Source organism: Eretmochelys imbricata, chromosome 10, assembly GCF_965152235.1.
Source record: "Eretmochelys imbricata isolate rEreImb1 chromosome 10, rEreImb1.hap1, whole genome shotgun sequence".
In the NCBI taxonomy this organism is placed as follows: Eukaryota; Metazoa; Chordata; order Testudines; family Cheloniidae; genus Eretmochelys; species Eretmochelys imbricata.
The window spans coordinates 31,560,649-31,580,006 of NC_135581.1; the positions used below are offsets into that span (position 1 = coordinate 31,560,649).

General features: G+C 46.4%; 1 protein-coding gene across 7 annotated transcripts in view; it reads left to right on the forward strand.

The window, feature by feature from the left end:
* The window catches only part of MPG (N-methylpurine DNA glycosylase), a 47,318-nt gene that overhangs the window by 26,416 nt on the left and 1,544 nt on the right, over positions 1-19,358 (forward strand). For 6 of the 7 annotated variants that reach the window (XM_077828498.1, XM_077828500.1, XM_077828501.1 and 3 more), the window contains one exon: positions 1,519-1,620. The exons of the other annotated variant lie outside the window; for it this stretch is intronic. In XM_077828498.1, coding sequence (XP_077684624.1) covers positions 1,519-1,620 — 102 coding nt within the window. The remainder of the gene's footprint in view (positions 1-1,518; positions 1,621-19,358) is intronic. 7 annotated transcript variants of the gene reach the window in all.

Sequence of the window (19,358 nt, forward strand, 5' to 3'; positions counted from 1 at the left end):
ACTAAAGGAGGGTTTCATGAGATGAACCCATTACAGAGCACATTTTCAGGGAGTTGAGTCCTTTTTTTCTGCAAAGGCAAGCAGGGATCATAGAAACTGATATCTGAACACACAGAACCAAGGTAACCAAATTGTGGGGTGCGCCCCTAGGGAGCCACAGAGGAACCTTTGGGGTGGGGGGCAGCAGGGCCTGGGCCAGCCCTCATGGGAGGCAGGGAGAGAGCCCCACCCAGCCCCTCCCTGCCCCCAGCTCTGCTTTGGTCCCGCCCACAGCTGTGTCCCCAGCTCCCGGTCCTGCACCTGACCCCATGCCCAGCCTCAGCATGGCTCTGCATCCGCTGCTGGCCCAGGCGCTGCTCTGCTCCCAGCCCCGCCCCCAGCCTCGGCCACTGACTGCGACTACATTCCCTGTCCGCTCCCAGCCCTAGCCCCACCTTCAGCTGCAGCCCCAACCTCGGCCCCCTTACCTCTGTCCACAACCCCTCCCCCACTTCCCCAGAGCTGCAGCCCCACTCCTGGCCCCAGGAGGTGTGGGGGGCGCAGACAGGGGTGAGGGGAGCGTGGCCCCTCAAAATTTGGGGACCACTGGTATAGAATAACTAGGGGACTGTAGCAATAGAGCATGACTTTGGATGCTACTAGTAATTCCCATAACAGCAACGGTTGCTGTTGCGGGAATTATACATTTTGTTATTCTTTGAATTACAGCAGCAGCCAAAGGCTTCAATCAAGAGCAGGACCCCATTGTGCTGGGCGCTGTACCAACACACAGATTCTCCCTGCTCCAAAGACAAAGGAGACAGATAAAGTGTGGAAGGGGAAACAGGTGCAGAGAGGAGAAGGAACTTGCCCAGGGTTGCACAGCAAGTTAGTGGCTGAGTTTGGAATAGAACAGTGAACAGTGTCCCCTGCTTTATGCAGTCTTTTTGGAGGAAAAGCTGATTAGTCCAACTCCCCATCTTGTCCTTGTGTGTAACCTCTGGAGGTGCTGTTTCTATGTGACTATCCTATCTATCACATCATGTGGTATGACACCCTCATGCAGGAAGGATACATGTGCCCTGATTAAAGTCCCTTGGTTGGTCAGTCTGTAGCATCGTAACATTTTCCAGCAAGGGCTTAGGGTCGTTGGGCATGTTGGTTTAGCTAATTTTCATTCTGAAAGATTGCCTTGAGGTCTACACTTGCCCAGCAGAGCTCAAGGTTTTCCCATCCCTAAACAATTCAGAGTCCCAAGCTCTTAACATTGACACGGTAGACAACCTTTGAATTGACAGTTTCAGGAATGTGTATGCAGACAGTGAGTCACACTTCTGCCTCTGTGCTAACATACATAAAAAAATATAGTATCTGGAGACAGAACAAGAGCTGAGATAACAAAACAAATGTAACTCAGATCACTCAGGACTTTCATGATCAACTTTAGAGGAAAGCAGCATTGGTAAGAGAGTCCTAAAAATGTCAGTAACCTTAAATCCACTCAGCTGTTTCAACATCATGTCTTTGTTACTGTTAAAGCTGAAGTACATTTGGGAGCCAAGCAGCTGCTAAGATGCATGACTAGAAAAGCAGGCAGTAGGTCAGTGGAAAACCAGAAGAAACAATACACACAGTTCTTTGGTGAGCTATGTTCAGCTTTTTCATTGTTACATTCGGCGTTTGCCTTATGTTCCCAGAGAGGGTTGACAACCCAATCTAGAAAACATAATCTGTGGAATAATTACAGTGTTTGTTTAAAGTATTAAATGAAACAATACCAACTCAGCAAATTACATAATGTGTGATTCATGGGATCTAAAGTAAAACACATTTTATCTTTAGCAAAACCAGCTGTGAAACATCACATCAGACATGGTCATTTAACTGGCTACTTCAGTACTATTCAGAGTGAAATCTCACCTCTGATGTACAACAGCCTCAGGGGGCTATTTCCCTTCCACCTGTCCACAGCTGCCTTATTTCTAAAACATCATTTCTCCTGTTATGTTTGTACCTAATCAAAATTATGCACTTTACTTGGAAAGGAAGCAGTAAAGCAGTGGTTCTTAACTGGGGTGCATGCACCCCCTGGGGGTGTGAGATGCCCTTTCTGGGGGTGCAAGACATGCCAGATTTTTTTAGAAGATAAATAATTGAAAACACAAATTAAGCACAGTCATGTAAGTACAACTACTTTGTTTCATCAAACCTATGTATTTATTAACTTTATACATTTTTTTAATGATTACTGTAATATACAAACAAAAAATATATCTAGGTTTAAAGAACTGATCTATCTCAGTGATTTTTGATAAGGGGTGCGAGAACATATTTTGATTTTTGATAAAGGGTACGAGAACATATTTTGAGAACCAAAGGGGTGCAGGCTGCAATAAAGGTTAAGAATCACTGCATTAAAGGATTAGAAAACATGGTTTATAGTTTTCAGAGTAACAGCCGTGTTACTCTGTATTCGCAAAAAGAAAAGGAGTACTTGTGGCACCTTAGAGACTAACCAATTTATTTGAGCATAAGCTTTCGTGAGCTACAGCTCACTTCATCGGATGCATACTGTGGAAAGTGTAGAAGATCTTTTTATACACACAAAGCATGAAAAAATACCTCCTCCCACCCCACTCTCCTGCTGGTAATAGCTTATCTAAAGTGATCACTCTCTTTACAATGTGTATGATAATCAAGGTGGGCCATTTCCAGCACAAATCCAGGGTTTAACAAGAACGTCGGGGGGGGGGGGGGCGCGTAGGAAAAAACAAGGGGAAATAGGTTACCTTGCATAATGACTTAGCCACTCCCAGTCTCTATTCAAGCCTAAGTTAATTGTATCCAATTTGCAAATGAATTCCAATTCAACAGTCTCTCGCTGGAGTCTGGTTTTGAAGTTTTTTTGTTGTAATATCGCAACTTTCATGTCTGTAATCGCATGACCAGAGAGATTGACGTGTTCTCCGACTGGTTTATGAATGTTATAATTCTTGACATCTGATTTGTGTCCATTTATTCTTTTACGTAGAGACTGTCCAGTTTGACCAATGTAGATGGCAGAGGGGCATTGCTGGCCCATGATGGCATATATCACATTGGTGGATGTGCAGGTGAACGAGCGTCTGATAGTGTGGCTGATGTTATTAGGCCCTGTGATGGTGTCCCCTGAATAGATATGTGGGCACAGTTGGCAACAGGCTTTGTTGCAAGGATAGGTTCCTGGGTTAGTGGTTCTGTTGTGTGGTATGTGGTTGCTGGTGAGTACTTGCTTCAGGTTGGGGGGCTGTCTGTAGGCAAGGACTGGCCTGTCTTCCAAGATTTGTGAGTGTTGGGTCATCCTTCAGGATAGGTTGTAGATCCTTAATAATGCGTTGGAGGGGTTTTAGTTGGGTGCTGAAGGTGATGGCTAGTGGCTTTCTGTTATTTTCTTTGTTAGGCCTGTCCTGTAGTATGTGACTTCTGGGAACTCTTCTGGCTCTATCAATCTGTTTCTTCACTTCCGCAGGTGGGTATTGTAGTTGTAAGAATGCTTGATAGAGATCTTGTAGGTGTTTGTCTGAGGGGTTGGAGCAAATGCGGTTGTATCGTAGAGCTTGGCTGTAGACAATGGATCGTGTGGTGTGGTCAGGGTGAAAGCTGGAGGCATGTAGGTAGGAATAGCGGTCAGTAGGTTTCCGGTATAGGGTGGTGTCTATGTGACCATCGTTTATTAGCACTGTAGTGTCCAGGAAGTGGATCTCTTGTGTGGATTGGACCAGGCTGAGGTTGATAGTGGGATGGAAATTGTTGAAATCATGGTGGAATTCCTCAAGGGCTTCTTTTCCATGGGTCCAGATGATGAAGACGTCATCAAATGGCCCAACTTGATTATCATACACATTGTAAGGAGAGTGATCACTTTAGATAAGCTATTACCAGCAGGAGAGTGGGGTGGGGGGAGGCATTTTTTTCATGCTTTGTGTGTATAAAAAGATCTTCTACACTTTCCACAGTACACATCCGATGAAGTGAGCTGTAGCTCACGAAAGCTTATGCTCAAATAAAATGGTTTATAGTGAACAAGGAGCTCAATCTAGATGGTTAAGGGATGCCTCGATTAGTCTAAGTATCTACATGGGGAGCAAATATTTAATAATCTGCTCTTCAGTCTGGCAGAGGAGGGTATGACATGATCCAATAACTAGAGGTTGAAACTAGACAAATGCAAACTGGAATTAAGACATAACATTTTTAACAGTGAGCGTTAATAACCGTTGGAACAATTTACCAAGGATGGTGGTGAAGTCTCCCTCAATGACAATTTTTAAATCAAGGTTGGATTTTTTCTAAAATATCTGTTGTAGGAATTATTTTGGGGAAGTTCTGTGGCCTGCATTATACAGGGGGTCAGACTAGATCCGGGGTCTCAAACACGTGGCTTATGGAGTTATTATTTGCTGCGGCCCGCCAAGCTCCCTGCGCCCCCACCCACCCCTGAGTTATTTCCTGCGGCCGCCAAGCTCCCCTCACCCACCCTCTTCCCCCCCACCCCAGCACACCGCATCCCCGCTCCTCTGCCTACCTCCAGGCGCTTCCCACTTAGCACTTTCCAGGCAGGAGGGGGGAGGAGCGGGGAGCCAGGTGCTCAGGGGAGGACGCGGAGCCAGGGTGGGGATTTGGGGAAGGGGTTGGAATAGGGGCTGGAGTTGGAGTGGGGATTTTGGGGCGGGGAAGGGATGGGAAGAGGTGGGGGAGGGGTGGGGCCTCACGGAAGGCGTGGAGTGGGGGTGGGGCCAGGGGCAGCGGGGGGGGGGGGGGTCTCAGTGATGCGGCCGTTGGGCCAATATACTAGTCCTCATGTGGCCCTCGTGGTGATCTGAGTTTGAGATCCCTGAACTAGATGATTTCAATGGTCCCTTCTGGCCTTGGAAGCTATGAAGCATTGCTTTCACCTTATTGCTGAGTGGTAGATGCATGTGTTTTTGGTGGTAAATAACTAGATCACAAAATCCTTTTTCCTGTTCAAGGGTTCCTTTGCCAGTAATCTTTCAGGGCTAAATTGTAACTTTACTTCCTCCTTTGGGTAAGCTGCACCACCCCAGGAGCAGAACAGAGCAGAAAATGACTTGTGACTCAGTCCCATTCCCTCCCCTGCTCCTCCCATGCATTGAGTGGGAAGTAAATTACTCCCTTTGTATACCTGGGCGGTTACCTTGGCATTGAGTGAAGGGAGGGGTCACAGCTGAGATTACCAGGTGAGGAGCCCAGCAGTTGGAGTCACAGTCTGAGCAGGGCACTAAGGAGGTGGGCTTCCTTTCTGTTAGTCCCCTGTGTGGCTGGAAAAGGACTTGAATAATCTTATCCCTAGTAATTTGTTACTGGGACCATCACATAAGTATTTACAGAGTTGGGTTTGGGGGCCATGTGGATCAGATGGGGTGAGAAGTGAAGGGGGATTTCAGGAGATGAGTGCCATATATTATATGGCATTTTCTGTATTATTATATCATGCTCATTTCCAGACTTTCTCCCCTTGTCTTTTCCTTGAAAGGGCTGCCTGGGTGTGTTTGGGTGTCTAGGCTGTTAGACTGCACTGAAACCCACTTTCCACCTTGGTTCATTTTTGACCAAGTTTTTTGTTTATGAATTATCCCTTATGTGAACACGCCCTTTCATTAACCAAGATCTCTAGAGACTTTGGGCATCTTATTAAATTTAGCACCAAATAATAACCACAAACAGCTTCTCAGAAAGCATTTCCTTCTTACTGGAGACAAATGAAGGCATAAAAAGAAAATTTGAGAATGTTAGATTAGGGTATTTTTCCTTTACTCTAATCCCTTTCTTCACCAGAGACCATAATGAAAGGGGAATATGACATCACAAATTGACGTAGAGTCGTCATCGTTGTTGTCTTCTTCCTCTTTTCCCAGCTAGCTGGAGTCGGGCGCTGGATCAGTCTTTGCTAGCTGCTGCTTACCAGCCCTTAACATACTTAATGCAGAAACCTGACGTAGGCCCTGGCCTTCAATCACAATATTCGTCTGTCTTGGTTCCACATGAGTCATCCACGTGACTTCAGTCTTTTCTTTACCCATTTTGAAACCATAGTTTGTTAGTTTCTTGGTCCAGGTATCAGTTCCTCACTATCAGCCAGTAGCACAGTATCATCTGCATATATCAACTCCTTACCATCTTCCATTTGGATTTGCTTACTTATAAAGTCCATCACAATTATGAATAGTAAAGGACTAAGTGCTGATTCCTCATGGAACCAAACTTTCACCTCAAAACTCTCTGTTACACTGAAAGGTGTCATGGAATCCTCACGTGAGCCCATTGCTGTCTAGACAGGGTTCTCCAGCACCCCATAGAATTGTAGCAAAGACATCTGCATTCTCCTAGGAACTTTGACTGCTTTCTCCAAATCAAAGAAAGCTCAACCATGCTTGACTCTTCCCTCCGTCTTCTTTTCAATCCACCGTCTAGAGATGAGCATACCATCTGTCATCCACTTCCTTTTCTAAAACCAAACTGCTCCTTTCCTAAAATTGGCTCTGCTGTTCAGTGAATGCGGCTAATGTTCTCATGCAGTGGGACAGCAGATTGATTCCTTGGCATTCTGAACAGTCATGCATGTCACCTATTTGTATATCAGTACTAGCATGGACTTTCTCCATTTTCTTGGGATTTTCTTCTCTTTCCAAAATGCACGCAGGACTTGCGTGGGCCGGTATATACCACAAACACTACAGATAGGGGAGAAGAACCAGTCTTTGCCAAATGCAATAGGAGCAATTGGGGGAAAAGAGGCAAGTTTTCTGCCTGGAGTTTCCAAGATGGAGACTGCTCAAGCCAGTTTTTGCACTTTATGGAGTTGGTATTAGATCTTATGAGTTACAGTAAAAAATTATTAAGCAGGTGGTCTCTCATCGCTGGATGTACTTGTTCCAAAACAACGTATTACACTGTGCACCTCTTGGGATGTTCTTCTGTGCCACTGGAGGATATCTTGGGTCAATTTCTGAATTAGGAGAGGGATGACCCTGCTGGGATATTCCTCTCTTTCTTGTTCCTCAGCTCTTTCTGTTGAGGATTCTCCCCTTCTGCTAACCTCATGGAGATTTCTAAAAACTTCAAACATATGTAACAAACTGCAGTGGACTAGAATCCTAAGCAAAGACTTAGGGCTTTCCTATGTACATTGTACAGAGAGAACGGCTGTCACAGCTTCTTCAGAGAAAACTCTGGAATCTCTCAATCATCTCAGTGGTTACTGCTAATGAGGATGCTGTGTATCCATCTGAAGTGAAACAACAATAAACCAAAGCTGTTTGGGCTGTGTCTGTCTGGGAATTTGCCAAAGTTGAAATCTCTGACTTTATCAAGGCTCTATGAGGTGAAGGATGAGGGAGCTGAAAAATAGAACAAACTTTTCAGTGCAGCATATTTTCATTTTAGGAAAAGACTCCCCCAAAATATTATCAGACTCCTTTTTCTCTTAATTCAGGGAGTGCCCAGGACAGAGGGCTTGATGAAATGAAACAAAGAGATGATTATTATAAAAACAATAACTTATTGTTCATTCAGGTCCTTCCTTCCGAAGACATTGATGTACTTTACGAAGATAGAAGAACTCCAGCTCCTAGCTCCCTGTCAGTTGGGGAATTCTCATCATTGCCAATTGATGATGAGGAAAACTGAGGTGTAGGGAGGTCAGTTTGAAACGAGTCAAAAGTACTTTCAGCCCCCCTAACCCGTAGCATCAAACTTTTATGATAAAACACTAATGGGTTCAGTAAAGTTCAGCTTTGTGTCAAGGGTCCCAAGGGTGCATTTGAATGAGAGCAGTGGGAGGACTTCTTGGAGCCATTCCACTGACAACAAAAATCTCATTAACTGATCATACAGTGATCTTGTTGAGTCTGACAGTGTGACTCATAACAACTGGAATGACCTAATCCCTAACTGCAGAGAGTCATGGGAAGTTGAACTGACAGGAAAGTCTGGCAAGGAGCTGGGCAATACGGGAACAAATGCTCATTTTCTCTAAGCTAACTGGAACTACAATATGGAAATCACTTACAAAGAACTTTGCTAAGGTGCAGTTAAGGCTGTTGCTGCATAACAGTGCCTCCTGTTCTCTGTTCTCTTCCTATTCCCATACTCCTGTGTGAAGAAGCCAGGAAACACCCAGTTAAGTTGCTGCTTCGCACACAATCTGAACTCATCCCCCTTAAGGATGTCACTACCTTGCTGTCTCAGCCTCTCAGGCATGGTCTGCCCTTGAATGCTGCACTTATAGAACTATTTCTGGTTGGGGTGATTGATTGATTTAACCAAATAGTTACACTTGTAACCACCGTAGAGTGGACAGTGAGCTGTGTAAAGGTGACTTTTATCCTAGTAAAGTTCTTCCCCTTCCCGTGTGGGAATAGCTGTACTGCAATAAAGCACCTTTGTACTGATGATATGTGCTCACAGTATGAGGGCCATACTGCTTTAACTAGGCCGAAAGCAGTACAACTCTCTTGAATAGACAGGCCCTCACTCTGTTGCTTAAACTTCAGGCAGCTATTCCCAGGAACCCCCCAAATGCATTGTTAGCCTATCTCCTTGTGCCTGTGCTGCTGGAAAGGAGGAGAGGGCAGTCCAGGGTGACCTCTGCCAACAGGCAGCGGTTACTCCAGGTATCGTTGCTGCTATACAGGCCACGATGGAGGTCCCGTTGGACTGGATGAATAGCAGTCCCTATACAGAATTTTTGGCACAGTGAGAATGGGGTGCAGCTTTGTTGGGCAGGGGGCAAGGTGCTGTGGTGATCCTGTGTCACCTGTTCCCTCAAAGCCCCCTCCAGGTAGGGCATATGTTGGGTTGGGGATGGGCTGGGCACAGGAGGCCCCATGGGATTGCTGCAGCAAATGTAATTTAAAAGAGCCCCTAAGTTGCTTTAAATTACACTGGGGGCCATTTTGGCTGTTGGGTAGGTCAGGGTCAGGGGCCAAGAGAGGTGACTTAGAGCTTAGATACGTTTCCCCCATGGCTGCTTTCCTTAGCTGACCCAAGGATGAGCTCAGCATGGACAGGACTCTGGTCCTGTAGAACTGGCACTGGGTGCTGACTATTACAATGTAATGTGAACAAGAGTCCTCCACTGTTTTCATTATATTCTGTAAGGCCAAGTCTTGTGCTACAAAGCCAGCAAAATGACCTTGATACATTGGAGAATTAGTATATTTAGAATTAATTAGATGAAGTCCAAGACAAGTGCAAGGTACTACGTTTAGGAAGGAAAAATCTAATGCACAACTAGAAAATAGGGAATAAGTGGTTAGGTGGTAGTACTGCTGAAGAGGATCTTGGGGGACAAATTGAATATGAATCAGCAGTGTGATCCAGTTGCAAAAAAGGCTAATATCAGTGTGAGATAATATTAGCAGGAATGCCATGTGTAAGACAGAGGAGGTAACTGGGGAGGCCTCAGCTGGCGCACTGTGTCCATTTCTGGGCACCACACTTTAAGAAAGATGTGGACAAACTGGAGAGTCCAGAGGAAAGCAACAGAAACAATAGAAGTTTAGAAAACCTGACCTATGAGGAAAGGTTAAAAAATGTGGTCATGTTTAGTCTTGAGAAAAGACCGAGGGGAGACCTGATAACAGTCTTCAAATATGTTAAGTGCTGTCCACCGAAGGATGGACAAGAAGTAATTGTCTTAATCTGCAGCAAGGGAGATTTAGGTTAGATAAGAGGAAAACCTTTCTAATTCTAAGGACAGTTAAGCACAATAGGTTTCCAAGGGAGGTTGTGGAATTCCGGTCCTTGGAGGTTTTTAAGAACAGATTGGACAAACACCTGTCAGGGATGGTCTAGGTTTATTGGGTCCTGCCTCAGCACAGACGGCTGGACTAGACGACCTCTTGAGGACCCTTCCCTACATTTCTGTGATTCTGTGAAAAGTATGTATACTGGTAAAAGTCAGTTATGCCGGTATAAGGGTGTTTACCATAGGGGCTTCTGCTGGTGCAGTTCTGTTGGTCAGGGATCACACCCCCAACCAACAGAGCTGTGCCTGCAAAAACCCCTTGTGTGGACATAGTTGTACCAGCAAAATGGCGCTTTTACTGGTATAGCTTGTTTTGCTCAGGGGATTGGGACGAGGGTGTAGTGAATCGTACCTGCAGAAGTACAGCTTTAATCCACAATAGGAGTGCTTTGCTGGTCTAGTGTACCATTATGCCTATAGTATTTTACCATGGTATAGTTGAACCAGCAACGTTTTCCTACTGTAGACTTGGCCACAGTAACTCCTGAAATGGACAAAGACAGGAGAGCATTTGACACGATGACTTTCTGGACTGTCCAGGCAGTGTCCCAAGCTTCCAGTGGGATCTGTTTTTTTTTTTTTTCTGGTCTAACAGCAATTATATATATTCATATGGAGAGTTATGGAGCTTAAATGACTCAGTGGAAGAGTCCCAGTCCCTCCCACTCAAAAGGCAGTTGTAGGTTTGTTGTTTGTTACATTCATCCCCATAACTCTCATGAGTTAGTACAGTTCCTCCAGCTCGCTGGTATTTTGATGACCTCAGTGTTTGCTGTCAGCTCAGAGGTAGAATGTTGGCGATGGCTGCTCAGGCCAGTGGGAGGCTGGAGACAAGAAGCTTTGTAAGCATGTGAGTGGCAGCCTTGGAGTCTTTGATGCTTTGCCATTTTGTCCCTTGGAACAAGAAGTCATGGTAGAGGATGCTGGAACTGCTGAAGGCTTTGTTCAGATGAGCTCAAATTTTGGTGCTTTTGTTTATCTTGATTATATCTTTAGATTCATAAAAACATAACTAATCAATGGGGATTTGCAGATGCTCTTTATCACTCCAATGAGAGAATGAAACCCTCTGTGGACTTTACCAATCTAAATCTGCTTCATATGGGCTTTACCAGTTTATGGCCTGCACGTTGCTGGGCTAGGTTCCCAGCCCACCCCAGGAACTAGTTACTCTGTGTTCTGATGGAGGTGCACAGCTGCTGCTGGAGAAATTATAGGCGGGGAGTGGGAGGAAGTTTATTGAAAAGTCTGGCAGATACCTGTTAACGTTCTTGAGTATACAGTATATCATGGCAACAGCAAAATAACCCTAATACAAACAGCCTTCCCTGTGCCCAGAGGAGTTACACTGGGCTCTCGTCTTATCCCAGATGCTACATCCAGCTTTTCCTTGGCTTTCCTGCATCTAGTTTTTCCTGAACTTGCCTGTGTAGCTGCCTTGCTGCCAGATCTGGATGAATATGCTGATAAAATCCAGGGCCCCAGTATTTCCCGCCCCCCCCAGAGGCTCTGTGTCACTATGCATGCATTTTCCTGTAGCTTTCGTATTGCAGACAATCACATAAAAGGAGACACTTTAGGAGCGGTGAGTCAGAGCGTCATCGAGGAAGGAGTATTTTATTCTTGCTAACAGCCAAAAGCTATTTCCATGAATGAGAGCTGGAGCTATTCCCTGGGAAAGAACAGGTAGCTGCTTCGTGGGGGTGCTGACCACTACAGCTTCCTGGTCTCCTACTATTCAGAAAGTGAACTGGCATCTTCACTGCTTTGGGATTCCAGGCTTTATCTCTGACTCTACTCCTTGTGTTGAGAGTTGGGCTTTTTGCTTAGGCACGTGATGTAAATAGCTAGCACCTCCATACTGGAGCGAGCTGCTCTGGCCTGCACCACTGATGAATAGGCAGTGTAGATGGCCTGCTCTCATTCTATATACATCCATGGTGTGTCCACACCTTGAATACTGCGTGCAGGTCTGGTTGCCCCAGCTCAAAACAGACATATCAGAATTGAACAAGATACAGAGAAGGGCAACAAAAGTGATTGGGGTAAGGAACAGCTTCTATATGAGAGATTAAGAAGCCTGGGACTGTTCATCTTGGAAAAGGGATGACTAAGGGGCCATATGATAGAGGTCTATAAAATCATGAATGGTGTGGAGAAAGTGCATAGGGAAGTATTATTTACTCCTTCGTGTAATACAAGTACTAGGGATCACCCAATGAAATTAATAGGCAGCAGGTTTAAAACAAACATATTTCTTCACACAATGCACAGGCAACCTGTGGAACTCATTGCCAGGGGTGTTGTGAAGGCTAAAACTATAACTGGGTTTAAAAAAAGAATTAGATAAGTTCATGGAGGAAAGGTCCATCAGTAGCTACTGGCCAAGATGGTCAGGGATGCAACCCCATGCTCTAGGTGTCGTTATACCTCTGACTGCCAGAAGCTGGGACTGGATGACTGGATGCATCACTCCATAATTGCCCCCTTCTGTTCATTCCGTCTGAAACACCTGGCACCAGCCATTGTCAGAAGACAGGATATGGGCCTAGATGGACCATTGGTCTGACCCAGTATGAACGTTCTTATGTTCTTTTTCTACAAATGGATGCCAAGGAAATACCAAAGCCAGCTGATGGAGCCAGGGCTTCAGGGTGTGTGGACTGAGGTGGCCGTGGGGTTAGGGAGGGGAGATTCCAGCTCTCTGGCAGGCACAGCATCAGCCTGGACTGCGCCTCGAAGGGTTTATCTGTTCTTGTGGGGGGAAATACACGTGCTTGGGGGTGAGAGCATCCTGCATGTCTAGAAAAGCAGCTGCTAGGTGCAGTGAGGACTGGGGACATGGGTTCCCATTTGCCAAGATCCTGGGGATCCACAAGAAAAGTGGGAGGAGGCAGAAGTCAGCCACACGGCCCCCATCTTCTGCCTTGTGGACTCTTCTGCAGGAGCTCTCCTGCCATTGTCTGAGTCTTCAGTAGCTGTTGATTCACAGTGGGGAAAAGACCTGCTCCCAGCATGAACTTCCAGCAAGGTACCCATAAGATCGGCCAAAGACTGTGCTGCAGTGCCTGGTTCTCATCATCGCCCCCTCTCATCTGCCACTGCAGCCTGTGGGTGCTGTTCCCAATGGGGTACAGCCATAGAGGAGCTTCCAGGGGATCTCTCGGAGGCAGCACACCCTGCTCTGCTCTAAAGGAGTGGTTCAAACCCCATTGTTCATGTTAGTGGAGGGGACGACCTGAGCCTCAGTAATCTCTATGTAAAAGCAGTATTGTTTTTAAGGAAATCCCCAAGGAATGTAGATTGATTCCAGATGGTGACCACAGTCACTAACAAGGAACAAAAGGAGCTGGTGTAATTAGTATTTGCTTGGAATTTCTTTGCTTGAATTTCTGTCTCTGAGCGTGTCTGAGGGTAAGCTAGGAAAGCTCCCGTCTGAATGCTTAGCTTTCAGGGATTGTACTGCAAGACCAGCACGTCCTAGGCACCCCCATCACGGAAATGCAACAAATTGCTAATGTCTGTCAGAAATCGCTTTGCTGACTTTACCCGGCTGGATGGAGAGCAACAGAGACATCATGAGTCCAACACAAAACACACACCACAACTCAGCAAATTGTGTTCTCTACTAAACACACCCCGCTGTGCCGCGGACAGAAATTTTAGGGAGTGCTCTGTTAGACTCATGTAGAGCATGAAGAGAAATCAGAGACTATTGTGAAGCTAGGAAGTGCCATGGAGAAGCCTTTGCTGGACTGAGAGACCTAGGCATTGAGGACTAGGCCCTGAATGGCTCTAGATGTTTCAGGCTGATTGGAGCTTGTGAGGGAGAGATTATTGTGGAGCTGGCATTACTGAGCACGCATATGTTGGAGATAAAGAATTCTGTGGGTGGCCAGCAGCACAGGGAGTGTTATGTGTAGGAATAACGTACACAACTGGTCTCTGCTCGCCCATTCAGGATCACAGACAGAACCTTCCTTACCATCAAAATGGAAAATATCTGGGTAGCACTCTCGTTTCCACTTAGGGTTGGGTTATGTATTTGGGGAAGACTGCTTTGTTCAGGGCTGTTTTCCCAGTATCGGGAAGAGCTGCAGGAGTTCAAGAAAATGTGTTCGATGCAAAGTCTGTAAGGAGTGAGATTTCCCAGAATGCCCTGAGAATGGACTAAGACACCAAAAGATCAGTGACCACATTTCCTGGATGATTTGAGTTTTGAAACATTCTCTCCTGCCATCCATATGTTGAAGGGGTTTTGTGTGCTGGTGTGAAGCTCCTGTGGCCACTTATGCTGGCTTTATTGCCAAAATCTTCTGTTCGTGCAGGGCTAGGCCGCCATTCCCCACCCCAGGATCCTGTCCTGTTCACACACCTTTCTCATGGGCCAACACATTTATTTCCATTGGCTCTGTTTTCTGCAGAGGCCAGTGCAGGAGTCAGCCTGTGATCTGCCCTGCAGAGCATCAGATGTAATCCCCAAGTACAGAAGCTACTCCATGCACAGCACTGGGCTCACCTCTCGCTTTGCACCATGCGTGTCATTCACACTAGTGCAGAGTGGGTTCACACTCACTCTGTGCAATGTGCAGGGCAACGGGGAACCTGACCCAATGACTCCTCAGGTCACACTTGTGCCCCATGAAGTACAGGGGAGCCAGTGTGTCTGAGTCTGAATGGAAACAAGGAAGACAATGGAAAATTCCTGCAGTACTTAGAATCAGAACCATAGGGTTAGAAGGGACTGCAAGGGTCATCTAGTCTAACCCCCTGCAAGATGCAGGATTTGTTGTCTAAACCATCCAAGACAGATGAAAACCTCCAGTGAAGGAGATTCCACAACCTCCCTAGGCAGTCTGTTCCATTGGCCTACTGTTCCTACGGTTAGGGTATGTCTAGACTACCCGCCAGATCAGCGGGCAGCGATCGATCCAGCGGGGGTCGATTTATCACGTCTAGTCCAGATGTGATAAATTGACCCCCTGAGCGCTCTCCCGTCGACTCCTGTACTCCAGCGCCACGAGAGGCGTAGGCAGAGTCGACGGAGGAGCAGCAGCAGTCAACTCACTGCAGTGAAGATACCGCTGTGAGTAGGTCTAAGTATGTTGACTTCAGCTATGTTACTCACGTAGCTGAAGTTGCATAACTTAGATTGTTCTCTCCCCTCTCCCTCACAGTGTAGACCAGGCCTCAGGAAGATTTTCCTGAGATTCAATCTAAATCTGCTCTGCTGTAGTTTGAACCCATTGCCTCCTGTCCTGCCCACTGTTGCAAGAGAGAACAACTTTTCTCCATGTTTTTTATGGCAGCCTTTCAAGTATTTGAAGGCCGTTATCATGTCCCCCCTAGATCTCCTCTTTTCCAAACTAAACATACCTAGTTCCTTCAGCCTTTGCTCATATGGCTTGCATTCCATCTCCTTGATCATCTTTGTTGCTCGCCTCTGGACCCTTTCCAGTTTCTCTACATCCTTTCTATATACTGGTGACCAAAATTGGGTACAGTACTCCAGCTGAGGTCTAACCAGTGCCAGAGCCTAACTATCACCTCCTGTGACTTGCATGCTGTGTCTGCTAATGCAACTTAAATTTGTATTTGCTTCTTTTGCAACAGCATCACAGTGTTGACTCACACTTAGTGCCAGTATGATTCATCAGTCCAAAACTCTGAATCTGACCAGTCCTCTGGCTATTCATCTTTTCTGTAGCAGCAGCAGCAGGTCAGGGGGTGAGCATGCAGGGTGGGAAGAGTGGGGTATAAATGAACTCTGAGAAATTTGCCATTAATCCTGTTTTGAGGTAGAGAAGATGAAATTGCTTTTTGACAACTGGTTCTAGGCTCCACAGCTTGATCTGTGGCTGCTCTGCTCCTGGGTGGGTCAGAACTGCCTCATAACTGATCGTAGTAGTGGCACAGTTCTGGCATGGATGATATTCCTGGGACACACAATCGTTATGCCAGTGTTACTGTCTTAGGCTTCAGAGTGCAGCATTATATTTAGAACAGCAATTGGACGCCCTTCTGGGCCTCGTGAGGGAGAAGGCATTGCTGCGTCTGTGAGAGCAGGCGATTGAGGACTAGGCCCTGACTGGCTCCAGATGGTTCAGGCTGCCTTGAGTGTGTGTGAGGGGAGAGGATTCTTGTTGAGTCGGCATTACTGGCTTTGCAGGTGTTGGAGATGAGGGGTCCCTGGGTGGCCAGCAGTACAGGGAGTGTTATGTGTTTACAGTTCCCTGCACTAGTGAGGGCCAGGGGGACCAGTCAGTTCTCTGTGCCTCTCTTTTTCAGGGTACGGACTGGAGGGCAGCACCCAAGTCGGAGCTGCAGAAATCCTGTGAGGAATTAGAGCCTTCCTCTGCCCCATGATGAAGGCCCCATTTTGGGCAGGCTGCATTTACTTTCCACAGGTCTCCAGATGATTCTGCCGTGGGGGCCCTGTTGCCTAATTTGTTGGCTGGTTATTGACTCTATTGACTGTTAAGAATTTCCAGTTAGTCACTAATGAACTCTCTGAGTGTTGAAAGGTTCTAGTCCCAGAACCAGACACCACACAGTTCAGATTTAGTTGTGTCTGGTTGGGAACCTCAATGTTCACAACGACACACTAAGGCAGGGGTGGGCAAACTTTTTGGCCCAAGGGCTGTTATACCAATAAAACAAAAACTAGCAGGATCTTATTAAAGGGGATAAGGCAAAATGCCACGTTTATTGTGAATACAGAAAGAATCATAGTAAGCAGTCAGTTATAGCTGTAACATTCCATTCAATTTCACACTCATTTACACATTCATTCATTCATACACACACAGGTTCTGCAAGGTTATCATCATAGTTACCAGTCTTAGAGCTGCTCTTGCCAAGCCACTGGCCTGGACACGAGGATGGAGCCGAGTCTTGTCAGATGCGCATCTGATGCTCCTGGAGGGTGGTTGCAGAACCAGACTCAAAGTTCTCAGTTTTTAGGGTCTGCCTTTATAAGAATTCATCCTCATTCAAATCCATAGGTCATGGATTGCTTCGTCATGCTGTTTTCAGATTTGAAGTGATAATCAATCAATGTTCTCACGTTTAAAATGATAGTCCATCATGCAGATGGCACAGCAGTGACAGCTTGTTATCTTGTTCTTTGATCTTTTGGTTCTTCGACCTCTCCGTCCTTGGGGTAGTTGGGGGTGGATTCCGGTTTGCCCTACGGGGTCATTTGGTTATCTCCATCCTGCGCATTATTTGACCGAATGTTCCTGGGTAGTTATTATTTATTAGGCTGGCACTTCAACCTTTTATTACTCATTCAAACATACATTTACAATCACATCCTATTTCGCTTAACATAACTAGTCTCAAATCATTGGGGCATGACAGACTCCAGTGAATCTATCCATGCCACTTGTCACACATGAAAAGAAAACAAGCAAGACAGGAATGTAAAAGTGGAGGAACAACAAATCTTGTTCCTGAATTCAGAAAAAAAACATTTGTAACATGTTATCTTATCAGTTTTAGGACAAACTCTTTGTCTCTGAATGTTTTTCTACAATTAGCACAGACCTTGCAAACTAACAGGGCTGCTTCACTCAGCACAAGAGAACTGGCGAGAGACTTATTTCTTTCTAATAATAGAAGCCAAATCCGGGATCTGTACCGGACCATATTTTCCCAAAAATAATTAATATATTAATTATTACTTTCCACCAGGGCCACATCAGGGTTGCGAAACGGTATGGAGGGCCAGGTAGGGAAGGCTGTGCCTCCGCAAACAGCCTGGCCCCTGTCCCCTATCTGCCCCCTCCCACTTCCCGCCCCCTGACTGCCCCCCTCAGAACTCCCAACCCCCCCCCGTTCCTTGTCCCCTGACCGCCCCCCCAGGACTCCACCCCCTATCCAAACCCTGCTCCCTGTCTCCTGACTGCCCCCGCCTCCCCGAACCTCTGCCCCATCCAACTGTCCCCTAACCGCCCCCCAGGACCTCTTGCCCCTTATCCAACCCCTGCCTCCTTACCATGCTGTTCAAAGCGGCAGGACATGCTTATTGGAAAGCCTGAGAGGTGGGCGGGTGCAAGCCATGCTGCCCGTGTGGTGGCATAACTACAGGGGAGGGGGAACAGAGGGGAAGGGACCAGGGGCTAGCCTCCCGATCTGGGAGCTCAGGGGCTGGGCAGGTCAGTCCCACAGGCCGTAGTTTGCCCACCTATGCACTAAGAGCAAACCAAAGCTTTAAATATTTGTATTAGCACAATTAGTAAAAATACAAATATTCTGAACCAAATGAGAAAGTAGCTGTAATTTAAAACCAAGCTGGTTTCCAGCACCATCCTTGACACGTACTCACACCCTTCTCATAGAGTCCTAGTGGTAGGAAACATGTGGTGTTCCACGCCAAGCGAGTCCAGTGGTCAAGATCTCGAGGTTTACATGGTGACTGGGCCTATTATAAGTCCTGGAGGCTGCCATGAATATTCATATAAAGGCCAGGTCCACTTGGTCCATAACTGACTTCTTAACCCTAATAATGTCTGGTGTCCTTATTCTATAGGTTAGTATATGAATGATCTCATTAATATTATTGATATCATCATATATGTCAGTTTCATTGCCAAGACAAGGTTGTGGTTGTGCATTTGCAGATGTCCTGTCCTACAATATCCAAAGTTTGTATCAGTTTGATTGTCTGTGGGTACCTGGTGTCATTTTATACAAAAATCCCCTAAAGCAAACTAGTCCCACTTCCCTGATAACTCACTGTCACTGTTGGACAATTCACGTATGCAAAGGCTGTTAGGCCTGAAAGCCTTATGCTGCTTAAGCCAGATAGCTCACAGGGTATAGACTGTGCAGGCTTCTTGCATTACTGTTCAGTAAAATCCCTCTAAGCTAGTTCTATGGACTATAGCCCGTGGTCAGGGGTTAGAATGCAAGTGCCCCTTTGCAGTTTGCTGTGTCCTGATCCCCCTCCTCCAGGGCTGGTTGGAGGTGGTGCACTCAGCCCTGTGGTGTGTGAATACAAATCTATGGGTTTTGGGGAGCTGTTCCAGCTACCCCACCCTTGAACTCACATGTGGCAGTTGTTCCAGAGTGCTGTGCTGACACAGGAAAACCTGTGGACCTCTGAGCACCTCCTGGCGAGAACTCAGCCCATGTCACTCCCTTAAACACTAATGCGAGGAAGGAGGTCAGGGAAAAGCTGGCTGGAGATTGAAATTCATGGTTACAGATGAAACAGACTGAGCCAAGGAGAGTTTGGCTGATCAGAGCAGGGAAAGGGAATTCACTACCCTTTCCTCTCTCCCCAATCAGTGATTGTGACAAGGCTGACCTGAGATCACTTCAGCCTTCAAGTCTGAGAAAGTCGGTCTTATGATCTGAGCACAAGCCTGGCGTTTGGCAGCCGGTCGTTCACTTCCCTGCTCTGCCACAGCCTTCCTGTGTGACCGTGGGCAGTCACTAAGGGTCAGATGTTTAAAGGGACTTAAACTCCTAGTGATTTTCATACATCCATTGATTTCAGTGAAGACAGGCCCCACTCCATGTAGGCATCTAACTCCTTTAAAAGTCGGTCCTTGGCTCCTCTGTT